Source organism: Pangasianodon hypophthalmus, chromosome 3, assembly GCF_027358585.1.
Source record: "Pangasianodon hypophthalmus isolate fPanHyp1 chromosome 3, fPanHyp1.pri, whole genome shotgun sequence".
Taxonomy (NCBI): domain Eukaryota; kingdom Metazoa; phylum Chordata; class Actinopteri; order Siluriformes; family Pangasiidae; genus Pangasianodon; species Pangasianodon hypophthalmus.
Genome location: NC_069712.1, coordinates 32025996 through 32038848, shown reverse-complemented (window position 1 = coordinate 32038848; position 12853 = coordinate 32025996). Strand labels below are relative to the sequence as shown.

General features: G+C 39.7%; 1 protein-coding gene across 2 annotated transcripts in view; it reads right to left on the bottom strand.

Moving 5' to 3' along the window:
- The window catches only part of LOC113541991 (collagen alpha-4(VI) chain), a 30129-nt gene extending 17276 nt beyond the window's left edge, over nucleotides 1–12853 (bottom strand). For both annotated transcript variants that reach the window (XM_053232886.1, XM_026939214.3), the window contains exons 1-19: nucleotides 12746–12853; nucleotides 10875–10916; nucleotides 10442–10538; nucleotides 9704–10300; nucleotides 8651–9229; nucleotides 7335–7907; nucleotides 6569–7186; nucleotides 5884–6453; nucleotides 5125–5676; nucleotides 4431–5006; nucleotides 3740–4327; nucleotides 3096–3439; nucleotides 2857–2935; nucleotides 2001–2137; nucleotides 1700–1792; nucleotides 675–728; nucleotides 479–550; nucleotides 156–182; nucleotides 1–45 (exon numbers count right to left, since the gene is read on the bottom strand). In XM_053232886.1, the coding sequence (XP_053088861.1) occupies nucleotides 1–45; nucleotides 156–182; nucleotides 479–550; nucleotides 675–728; nucleotides 1700–1792; nucleotides 2001–2137; nucleotides 2857–2935; nucleotides 3096–3439; nucleotides 3740–4327; nucleotides 4431–5006; nucleotides 5125–5676; nucleotides 5884–6453; nucleotides 6569–7186; nucleotides 7335–7907; nucleotides 8651–9229; nucleotides 9704–10300; nucleotides 10442–10517 (5580 nt within the window). In that variant the 5' untranslated portion in view covers nucleotides 10518–10538; nucleotides 10875–10916; nucleotides 12746–12853. The remainder of the gene's footprint in view (nucleotides 46–155; nucleotides 183–478; nucleotides 551–674; nucleotides 729–1699; nucleotides 1793–2000; nucleotides 2138–2856; nucleotides 2936–3095; nucleotides 3440–3739; nucleotides 4328–4430; nucleotides 5007–5124; nucleotides 5677–5883; nucleotides 6454–6568; nucleotides 7187–7334; nucleotides 7908–8650; nucleotides 9230–9703; nucleotides 10301–10441; nucleotides 10539–10874; nucleotides 10917–12745) is intronic.

Sequence of the window (12853 nt, the reverse complement as noted above, 5' to 3'; positions counted from 1 at the left end):
CTGTTGACCGTCCACCCCGATGAGACCGAACTCTCCATCTTCTCCCTGTTAGACAAAACAAAAAAAAACTCTCAGGAAGTAGAACACCGGTTTCTGGCCAATCATTGTGAGAAAGACTCATAGATGGAGGAATAAAAAGCCATCCTGGTACTTACTCGATTCCCAGTGTACCCTATCGATCCCTGTAGAAAACACGACATGGTACGTTAATGATTTGGTAGAACAAATGCAGTTTTATATTCATGCATAAATTCAGGGAGATTCATTTTCATGAAGAAGTGTTTTTTTAACAAAGCAAATTTGTAAGAATTCACACAAGCTAGCTTGTATAGAAGGTTGTAGCGAGAGGCTGGATTATCAGCTTGATGACAACGTGGTGTAAATGGTTTTTAAAAGGTGTGTAAATCCAACACAATCAAAGCGAAGTAAAATCTTAGAGCAGAGAACAGGAGATGATTGTATTCCTAGCGTGTTATACCTTGAGGCCTCTTCTTCCAGGGCAGCCTTGGTGTCCCTGAGTTCCGTTCAGACCCGGCTCGCCCCTTTCACCCTGTCCACAACAAGAAATAGCAGTATCTACCATCAAACCCGTTTAAGTCATGGAAAGTGGGTTTATAATATGTATACATTTTAAGAGCAGCAGGATCAGTTCAAATAGTTGAAAACATACTCACCGGGCTTCCCTCCTCACCAGGCATTCCAGGATGGCCCTTTGGCCCTGGTCCTCCCTTTAAATCCGAAACAGAATCCATTAATTAGCTCAGTCACTTGCAATTTTAATAGCGCATGATAAGATAATGAGTTCTCTGGACAATAAGAAAAAATGCTTGCATGCGTCTTTTCTTTTCTTAGTACTTCATTATAGCTTTTTCATCGTAATCCTGTCAGGTAGGGATTCTCCCAGTGTTTTGAGGTCTTGTTGATTTTATCTCACTCTATTAAGTGTTTGTGGTGTGCGTTCTGGTGTTTCACTTCAGATTAATCCCGCAAATGTATACCATTGCTTATTCCAGATTAATCCCAGGAAATTGTGTCCTTTACCATACGGCATACCATGTGGCAATCTGAGAAAGCGCAATAATCAGCCTAAAAGAAAAAAAAAGACTGATTTTTTTGTTTAAACTGGAATTGGGTTTTTCTGCCTATAACGTGCTTTGTCCCCTCTACTTTAAGAAACAACAAAATCTGACCTTGCCTATGGAGCCAGTTTAACAAACAAAAAAAAAAGAAACGCAGTCTGTCTGAAGATGTTTTAGTGTGCTTTTCTAACACAGCGAAGGCCATGATTGCTTAAGTTTTCGGTTACGTGTCATAGCAAAGTTAGGGTTAGGGTTAGATTCGGCTGTAAAATAATCAGCGATGCACATGTGCTGTTGCTGTCACAGAGATGGCAACGGAACAAAGTTGTCACTTTTGGAAGTGTGCTGTTGTAGGAAAATCATCAGCAGTGGGGTGGTGTGATGCAGTAAGAAAATGAATCAACACCTTCTGACCAATCGCATTAGAGAATTCAACAGTGCTGTGGAATAAATGTATGTGATGGGATGGTTCTTGCACTGATTACACTTTTTATATTAGGTTGCTGTCTAGGGCACATTTAAACAGTAACGTATTTCAGAATTAGATTTCCAGTGACAAATTCTCATTCACTTCCTAGAAATAAATAAAAAAGAAAAAACTGGAATAATGGAGGGTGTACCTTTAGTCCCGGGGGCCCAAAGGGTCCCAAGAGGCCAGAATTGCCACTACATGTACATGTCACATTGCAGCACTCTCTTGATGCCACTGTCTCCTGTTTGTTTAGAGAAAAAATAAAATAAATAAAGTCAGGAGAGAAATTCCAGTATGTATCTTAAACATCTAACTCAAAATGAAATTATAGAAGAATACAAAGAATTAGTTTGTTACATTCAAATTGCAATATATCCTATATATATTTAGGAATATACTCACAATATATTTCTCTTATTTGAGTATTTTAAGGAATAAAAGAAGCTCACAAGCTGTTCCAGCAGTGCATTGCCCACGTTAAGCATGTTGATGGAAAGGGGCTTGTTAAAGCTGAAACCTCGTCCAAATTCCAGCGCTTGGTGGTCCACATTGTCTTTCAGAGCCACAATCACCAGCGCATTAACCCCTAGTGCACAAATGACAATAACTCTGACCAAGTGTAGGGCAGTAAGAATTTAAAAATAATTTCAAATTGTTTTTTAAACCAAGAGAGATGAAAGTAGCACAAATTCTTTTGCCACTTAAAGTGATAGAAAATTCGACTCTTCCATTGAATGAATGAATGAATGAATGAATGAATCACTGACGCTTATGAGACCCTTTGTTTCCTCATAATTTGTTCAAGTTTCTTTTTATTATTTACTATTTCATTATTCACTAGAAAAACCATGCATCACCATTAAAAAAAGGTAGCATTGATCAGAATGACTAATAAAGTAGAACGTTCTTGGCTTGTAGATATGATTGAGTGTTCAGTGTACTTGTGAAATTGGCACCGAGAACCACTATGGCTAAAGAAACCTCTGTAGCTGTGATAGCACCTTGAGGATTTGCATGGAAGATGTTATCAATATATTTCTAGTACAACTTTCACATTAAAACTTAAATCAGTATGTGGAACCATTTGACAGTTAGTGTCTTGCTAATAATTCCTACAATACTAATGAAGTTTAACCATTTTGCAAAGGATCAACAGTCAGCAGATATTTGGGATTTTCATTGTTTTGGAATGAATATATACATATATCTGAATTTAGAATACCATGCTTGTTTTATTTGTATATTATCGTAAGTCTGTTTAATCCCCCTTAACCCATTAGTCACCAGTCTGAGTTGTTATCATACCACTTTGCCGGAGGCTCTCTGCACTCGCTTTTAGAGACTCCATGGAATCATCAAATCCATCTGTGAATAGTATAACCATCTGGGAAAAAGCAAATACACAACGTTTGTATACAGGAGGCTTCTGCTTCAACTGTGAGACTATGGGACCGTGAGATCATGTGTGGTCCTTGAACTATTGTTTATGTCTGTCTTTGTAGGATTTCATTACATTCAACCCAAACTTGATGTAGATGGCTCACCTTCACTCCAGCCCGCGAGCTAGTGAATTTTTGTCTGAAGGAGTTTAGAAGAAGTGCGTTGAAAGCAGTAGGTGTTGTAGGCCGTATGTTGAGCACCTTAGTGACCACGTTCTGGTCATACTTTTCAAAGTCAAAATCATCCATAACTTTGCCATCTTTGCCAGAGACAAGGCGGAAGCCAAACTTGGTTTCAATTTTGTCTGCAGCGACGCAGCAGAGTTCACCAATCATGGATAAACGATGAATAGCTGCAGCAACAAGGGACTCTGTGTGTGGTCCTAGTAGGGGCTGCGAGCTTGTCCTGCTTGATGCATCAAATCCAATGCCAATGTCAATAGAGCATCCTAACCAAACAGGAACAAACAGTTCAATCAGGCGATCAATAGTGCAACGCTTCCTTACAACAGTAATTTATACAAATAAATATGCATATATTTTGACAATGGAGTTAATCAGAGAGTCATAGATTGTCTTAAAGTGGCTTTACAGACCTCAGTGCCTTAATCTCAACTGAGCAGGTCAATGGTGACAATGGCAAGGACAAAAGGAAACCTTGTCAAAACCCAAGACTCAGTAGGGGCAGCCATCATTTTTTTTTTTAAAACAACTTAATCAGGAAATTTGCCTTCTGGAAGGTCACTTACCCTGCGGATCCGGTACGCTGTCTGGTTTGCAAAGGGCTTCTAGAACTTTGCTTGCGGTTGTCTTCATTGGAAGACTCTCAAAGGTCTCGTAGAAAACCCGCTCTTTTGAACCAGCAATTTTGATGAGCTCATGGTGATTTATATCATCCCCAATCCCAATAGCAAATACCTCAATGTTCTTTGCTCGAAGATTAGCTAGTGTACTTGGATCCTCTTTGTCATTAGCTTTGCCATCTGTGATTAGCAGCAAGTTCTGTGACACTCCTTCCTTTATCCTGCTTCCATGCTCTGGCGTAAAGTAGTCTCCTATTTCTTTCAGTGCTTGCCACGTGTTTGTACCTTGTTTTCTTTGGGAAATGTCATGTATGCCTTGTTCCACTCCTGCTATATTGCTGTATTTGTCTAGGTAGAAGTGATTCAGTACTTTGTCACTAAACTGAGCCACGCCAACCCGCCATCTGTCTGGTGCAATTTCGAGCTTTTTAACAATGTTGATCGCGGAGCCCTTTACAACTTCCCAGTTCTTCACAGAAATCGATTCGGACCCGTCGATCAAAATGACCAGATCTGCCGACTCCTTCTCACACACTAAAAAGAGTAAATGAAAGTGAAATTTAAATAACACATCAAATCAAAAGTACTTACATTAACTTCTAGTACTTGGGTTCACTTTGGTGCGGAATGGCTTTACCTGGCTTTGTCAGATTGCAGAGTTGTTGACTAATTGGTTTATACAGCATTTTAAAAGCCTCGTAGTTATCCACGTAGAAGGCTCTTTCGTTATTTCCAGTAATTCTTGTGAGCTCAGCCTCATTGGCTCCTGCCATCCCAAATGCGAACACGTTGACCTCAGAACCTGCAAGATCTTCAGGCCATTTTGTGAGGCCAGCAGAGTCAGCGACTGGACCGTCTGTTATTAAGCATAGCACCTGAGGAACATGCTGAAAACGCCTTCCTCCATGTGCCGCCGCAAAGTAGGAGAGTGCAGACTTGAGAGCCTGGGCCGTGTTTCTTCTACCTCCAGGAGCGTGCATCTCTGAGATGGCTTCCAGAACCTTGTCCTTGCTGTTGTACTGATTCAGAGTGAACTCGGATTTAGGCTGGTCAGAATAAACGATTGCTCCGAAGCGGACTCTTTTCTGCCCGACGTCTGCCTTTTTCACCACTGCTCCCAATAAACTTTTCATCACTTGAAAATTTGTGTCCTCAGCACCACCAGAGCCATCCACCAGAAAGATTACATCCATCAATTCAGGTCTTTTGCATTCTAGTGAGCAAAGCATTTGAGAGATACCATAATCGTCATGAAACGGGAAACCAACAAGTTTATGATTTAGATATCTAATACCTGTTATTATTAGAAATCTAATACATGCGTCACTTACCAGTATTGCAAATCTTGAAGATAACCTCACTACCCAAGGTCTGTAGGGAAGCAAAGTTGCTGTCCAGGTAGACTCTTTCATAAGATCCGGAAATATTAAGCAACTGAGATTTACTAGCATGTCCCAAACCGATAGCATAAATGTTGATGTTCCGCTCCCTAAGCTCTCTAGAAGGCTGTACTACGTCATCTTTGGACACACTATCGGTAACAAGTATTAGGAACTGCAAAGTACTAGCACGTTCCCCTCTGGCCTCCTGAAACACCGGTAAAACCTCACTGAGTGCCTTGCCTGTGTAGGTTTTGCCTTTAAGCTGCTGGATGGATGCAATTTCCTTTTGTAACGAGTCTTTATCGTGGAACGCATTTAAGGAAAATTCCACAATTGTGTCTGTGCTGTACTGAACGACAGCAAGTCGCACTCTGTTCTCTTTAACAGGAAGTTTTTCTACGGCAAATCCTATTAGTTCCTTTGTCTTTTTAAAGTCTAGCTCGTCAACAGCATCCCCACCGTCGATCAGAAAGACGACGTCCGCCGAAAGATCGGCACAAGCTGTAAGACAGGGCAGGAGAAAGTCAGTCATTTCATGGTTGCAATATAAGTCATGGCACGTAAAATGACTTATAGTCATCTGTAAAAGGTTTACCAGTGACCTACTGTGAATATTTTACTCATCAAGCAAGAATAGATCTTAAAACAGTCAATTATTGCCATTTAAACAACATTGAAAGTTTGGTGAAAATGCTCTGAAAAACGTACCTTCAAATGAACAAATTTCTTTAAGGACTTTGGTTTTAATTAGCTTAAGGGCATCATAGTTTTGGACATAAAATGTCCTTTTAGGGCTTCCGGAGACATCTTCCAGTTCGGCCATGTCTGCGTCTTTCACTCCAATAGCATAGATTGTGATGTTCTGCCCCCTCAGTTCTTCAGCTGGAATGTTCACTGGCGTTCCAACTGACTCAGATTTGCCATCCGTAATCATGATGAGTATTTCGCGAACCTTATCCTTGCGCGTTTCTGATGCCTGCCTAAAGAGCGGGATCATTGCCTCTAGACCCAAATCAATTCTAGTGCCACCTCCGTACATTATTAGGCCTTTCACTGCTTTTTCCACCTCAGACTTTGTGTTGTAAGTGTCCAGGCGGAAGACAGTGGTTGCATGGCTTGCAAATTTTACCACGCCAATGCGCACCTTATCAGGTCCGATCTCAAACATGTGAAGGAACTCTAAAATAAAAGCTTTCATTTCATCAAAGTCTTCGTAAGAAATGCTCCCTGATTCATCGAGTAGGAAATAGATGTCTGCTTCAGCTGTGAACCTGCAGCCTGAGTTTAAGGAAGAAGAATGTTGAATAAAGATACTGAATCTATGAGTGTTTATAATAATGAAATATTTTCTGAGGTTAAAAAGGTTAGTTCAGCATAATCAGAGTTTACAAACCTTTCTGAAGTGTAATTTCTTTCAATATAGGTATGAAGTCAGAGGTAATACCCCCGCAAATGCTTTGTGTTAACATACTCGACAATGCATTGAGCTTAATGAAACTCTCTACGTTAAACACAAACTTTCTGGGCGGGTAGGAAGCAATCTCCTTCAGTTCGTTTACATTAACGTTTTTGATGCCCAGAGCAAAAACTGTAACGCCTGAGCGACGCAGCTCTGCTGCCTCATTGCTGATTTCGTCTGCAGACCATCCGTCTGTGATGACCACTGCGATCTGTTGGACATGTTCATCACTTCGGCTGCCTCTTTCCTTGGTGAATACATTGTCCTTGGCAAATCGTAGAGCAGCTCCAGTGTACGCTTTGCCTCTGCCGTAGGACAGCTTCTGAATGTACTGCAAAATTTCATTCTTGGTCCTGAATGTGTTCAGATAAACATCGGCCCTGGGAACATCGCTGTAGTGAACAATGGCTATCCTCACTTTGTCGATGCCTACATCGAGCCCTGAAATGGTGTTTATCAGGAAGTTGCGTACAAGCTGGAAGTTTTCAGGTCCCATGTTGCCAGATTCATCAACGATAAACACGATGTCTGCTATGCTGGCGGATTTGCAGTCTGCAGAAGCACACAATATAACCTTGTTTAAGTGCTAGTTAAGAATTGATGAGAATCATCACTTTTATTGCACACACAAGGATTCTAATCTTAATGGAGATTACTGCTACAAGTTATTTATAATCTGCAATACAGCAAAAGAACATACCTTGGGATATACTGGGCACGTCTTGTGTTTCAATCGCAGACTTGACTTTCTGTACCACCTGCAGATTGGTTTGTGGTGTCATTTTGTAGGTTTGAGTGGGACTAGAAATATCGTCCAGCTCGTCCATTTCAGCTTTGCCCAAGCCAACAGAGATTACGTGTATTCCGTCCTTTTTAATTGTGCGCGATGGCTGAATGACAGTGTCGTTCGATTTTCCCACACTGGTCACCAGCAGGACCTGTTTGAAGCCTTGGGCGATGCGACTACCGGTTGAAGTATTGAAGAAGTTTTTGCGTGCATGTTCGATTGCTTTTCCAATTTGACGCACGCCTTTAGGCTTAAGTCGGAGATTGCGTATGGCTGATGAGATTTCATTTCTGGTCTTATTATTATTGAGCAGAAATTCCTCTTCAACGCTTTCGCTGAACTGTGCCAGGCCAACATGGTTACCGTCCTTGTCTACAGCGAGCTGGTTGACGAGTCGTGACAAGAAGGTTCTGATTTGTTGGGACTCTGGTCTTGATGCTGTACTATCCACCAGGAAAAAGACATCTGCGAACTTAAGGGAAGAAGCTAAATGGGGAAAATAAGGAAATGAATTAAAGGTTACTCTTTTGTATAAATGATTCCTAGGATATGTGTTTTTTGGTGTGCCCCTCTGTCGGTATCCATTTTAAAGGTAAACAGAAACGCAATTTATAGGACCGTTACTGACAAATAGTGTAGAGGAAAGTACTAAGAAAGGTTTAATGGTTGTTTGGCACCTGGAATTCTTTTTTGGTAGGTACTGTTCATACATTTATTCATCTTCAGTAACCACTTTATCATCTTAAAGGTGGCGGGGGATCTAGAGTCCATCCCTGTAACACTGAGTGGGAATACACCTTGGATGGGACACCTTTCCATCACGGGATACCATGCCTACACACATTCACACCTAGGGGCATTTTAGAGTAGCCAGTACACCTACCGGAATGCTTTTGGACAGTAGGAGGAAACCGGAGAACCCTGAAGGAAACTCAAGACTCTGAAAGAACATCCAAAACTTAGCACAGACAGAAATCTGAGCATTTGGTTGAGCTGGAGACCCTGGAGCTGTGAAGTGGTACCCATGGGAATTTTGGTAGTTAAGTAATAGGCTCTCTCCATACACAATGTATGACCTAACATTATCTTTCCAAACTGCTGTTTTCTTCCTGACACATCCTGGGTGGTTACATTCCCATGCTGCCATTCCCTTGCTTCTTACTACAGATATTCTATCTGACGTCTATATCTGAGCATGACCTGTCAAAAAGGAAAGATGTGCTAATTACCTCGTAATTGGTCATCGACAGCAATACACACTCTTCTGCGTAGGTCCTCAATCAGGTCTAGTGAATTTTGGTAATTGTCCATGCTGTACAAGAATTCTTTCTGGGGACTGTTAGCAATGGCTTGGAGTTGCGCGTTATTTGCTGGTCCAGTCTCGATCACAAAGACAACGACTCCTTGCTTTCGGAGCTCCTGAGCCGGCGCCTCGACATTGTCACTCGACTCCCCGTCTGTGATCACGATGGCAATCTTAGAAACTTGTTGTCTAGCTTGGCTGAAGTAGTTGTTCCGAATGAAGTCCAGAGCGATCCCCATTCTTTTTGGCCCACCCTTGCGATATGTGATGCTGAGCAGCTTCCTGAGCAGATCTTCTTTCGTGACTTCATCTGTACCAAACAAAAACTCCTGGTACGGTCTGTCGCTAAACTGAGCAAGGCCAACTCTCACCTTTTGTTTGCCAACGTCAAGTCTCTCTACAAAAGCATGGAGAAAACGACGGATTTCTCCAAATTTGGTGTCGCTAATGGTGTCAGACGAATCCACAAGAAAAGCAATGTCTGCTGCGGTAATCTCGCTGCATTCTAGGAGAAAAAAATCATAAATTTACTCTACTTAAAAGAAACTGTCATGCATAGATTTTAAATTGTGAATCATTACAATCATTGCCGAAGCTGGAGGAGTTTAGTGATCTCGAATATTTCGGTGAAGGTTTTTAGTCATTCAGGTCATTTTCTCAATGAAACTGGACAGAAAACTTCACCTTATCAACAGTTGCATATTTTTGAATACATTTATGTGGTGCGTCTGTCATACAAGTCCCTGTGTAAGTTGTTAATATAGAAACAATGTATGAGAACGAGCACTTCGCAGCCGAACTACTGTCAGAGCTGCTGTTCTAGAGGAGTAATCACCACCTTCTGTTCAGTCAGATTTGCAAATTCAACAGCGCTGTGGTGTAACTGAAAATAAGCCACAATTTAACATTGAAAGCTTTCAAGCTGGTAGAACTATTCACAAAGTAAACTTTATGATTCTTTTTGGAATAGAGCTCTTACCTTGCCGCTCTCCTTGTGCCTCTTCTACGGTGGTGCACAGCTCGCGACTGACACTCAGCGAGATTTCCTGGAGAGCAGTAAAGTCAGACACGCTGTATACATGATTTTCATATGGCTGACTAGCGAGCTTCTTCAGGAACTTCTCGTCTGCGTCTTTGATTCCGATGGCATACACTTTGATTCCCTTCTGCCTCAGCTCCTGAGCGTATGGCTCAACGTCATCTTGAGAGCTTCCGTCTGTGATGACAAAAGCGATCTGCGGCACCATTTGGTTTGCCCGACTCCCGGCTTGCTCAGTAAAGTGGTTTGTCAGCAAGAACTGCAAGGCCATGCCCGTGTTGGTGCCACCGGTCTTATACGGCAAACGCTTAATGTAGTCAAGAATCTCCTGCTTTTCCTCATAGGTGTTGAGGAAAAACTCAGTTTTTGGCGTGTCGCTAAACTGGACCATGCCGACCCTGACCTTATTAGGGCTGATGTCAAAGTTCTTCACAACGGACGTGAGAAATTCACGTATCTGTTGGAAGTTCTTTAGACCAATGCTGGCAGAGCCATCCACTAAAAACACGATATCAGCCTTGGCTTCCTGCGTGCACACTGCAAGAGAGAGATGCTGCTTTAATTGTTAGCTAAAAAGGTGTAGATTACCTGATTAGCAATATAACATTTAACATGAGTGACAGAAAAGTTTCTCAAAAATTTAATCTCTCATATCTTAATAAGTCAAAATTATCCTACCAATTTTTTGGCCATGACCCATGACGAGGTATGATGAGATTACAAAAATACACAGTAATCCATGAGCCGACCCCATCGTTGGACCCTTTCTGGTGGCCTGAAATAATTTTTTTGTAAATAGAAAATTAATGTGTCTGTTTGTTCAGTGAAATCATATACAGTTCAACATTTTTAAAATAAACCTATGCCTACCATATCAATTAAAAATAAGTATGACACATAAAATGCATGTGGAATAAATCTAATTAATTAATTATTTAAGTAATAAATTATTATGTTATTTCATTGAATTTTTTTTATTGAAAATTAGTGCTTAGGGGCATTACATCACTTTTATTTTTGCACTGACTTTAATTTGACTACATAGATATGAAAAACTGATCAGTATTAATTTACTGAAGCAAAAAATAATAATAAAACACGTACACCTTACCTTTTTTGTGAAGTTTTTTTCAGACGGTCATTTGCGTTTTTACTGTGAAATAGACGCAATATATATGTTAGTTAGTAGATTTTAGAGACATTTACATTATAAATTTCAATCTGACAGTTCTGTGATATTTAGTGATCAGAGTTTTAATCTTTCAAAGCAGATGCAACTTTTTATTTTTAGTTTTTTAAATACTATCAAGCATGGTAATTACATAGTTGTGATTTTTTCCCATTTTTGCCAAATGATGAAAAATTTATTTGTCCTAAGGAAAGGCAAGTACATGTACTCTTAATACTTAATGAAAAACACAAATAGACAAAAAAGTATTTCATTTTAACCAACAAGATATTAGTATTTAAGTGTTTATTTTTAATTAATTTTAATAATTAATACTTTTTATTTTTCTTATTTTTTATTTTAGATTACTTCTGATATATAGGTGTTTATGGAAATTCTTTTCTTTTCTTCCTCCTATTCTTCCTGTTATTCCTCCTACTTGTGATGCTTTTTCAACTTGGATTTCCCCCACGGGGGGGATCAGTAAAAGTCCATCTTTTCTCATCTCATCTCATCTTTAAGGCTGTCCTCCACCTTATTTATCTATCCATCTGTCTGTCCATCTATCTATCTACCTACTTACATATCTGTGACATTTCTACCTGAGGTTGTATATTATCTTCTCCAAATATCATGGCAGAACTTTGACCTCATACTTAATTTTTTGCCTTTGATTTTGCCTTACGTTTCAGATTGCTGATGTGTTTCAGGATAGATCCATATTAAATTTTTACTCCTGTTTTTGGAAGTGAATTGTTCAGTAGAATTAATTTTTTTTCCCCACCCTGAAATGCTATAGAACTGGAGAATGCAAACTTTTGCATCCTGGCCAGGGTCGTGATCGGTCCGGAGTATATCCAGGGAACACTTGGTGTATACAATATACAGTATTGTGTACAAGACTTATGTACAAGGCACATGCAGTGAAATGCGGTAACACAAAGATGCCTTCAGAAATAATGAAATTAAATGTTTCTGCATGTAAAAAAATCTACGAAAAAGGCCAGGAAACAGCACTATGGTGTGGAAATCAGTAGTCTCAGGTACACTTTGTACAGTTTTAGAAGGAAATTGGCTGGAAAGTTTTCCTAAACCGCTTGGAGAATCTGCCACAGATCTTCCGGAGACTCTGTCAATCCTCGCAGGCAAAATCTGACAGGCTTCATTATGGTTTTGTTTTTGTTCTTTTTTGTCTGAAACATGTGTATTATCTAATATATTGCTTTTGTTTGACTGACATAGAAAGATTATTCTCTCACATTTATTTTTTGCTGGAGAAGTGATGTGTAGAATCCTAAAATACTTTTGTTCTGACTCAGTAAGTCATAATATAAACATTTATAACAAAATTTGTATTAAAAAAAATACAGTGCCTAAGACTTTTGCACAGTACTGTACAATACTATAAACACACACACATTAATTCAGTTAATTCAGTTCATACTTTGTATGGATTTATTGTATTAAAACTGATTAGGTTTAATAATTACATGCAAAATGGCCAAACTACAAACTGTAGCCAAAAAAAAAAAAAAAATCAGGCAGCAGTTCAAAGGTAGCTCGAGTCTGTATCATGAACCGAAATCTTATCTGAATTCTAGTTTAAATCATGTTTTTTTTTTATATCCAGTGTTCTTTTAAGAGAAAATGTGCTTTAAATATAATCTTGTAAGTAATCATAACTTATTGATTACATAACCTATTAGCCTTTAAAGCAAAAGTAACCTTAATGTATTAGCTTATGTTGAATGAACCCATTTTAGTAAAGTTGTATGAAAAAAGAAAAAAAAAAAGAATAAAGACAGAACACTTACATGCACCAGTGATGAGAGTCAGGGGAAAGAGTCGTCTCACAACTGAGGACCCTGGAATACTTGGTGTGAGCGTTTATGGAGCCACTCCTCACACACACACACACACAC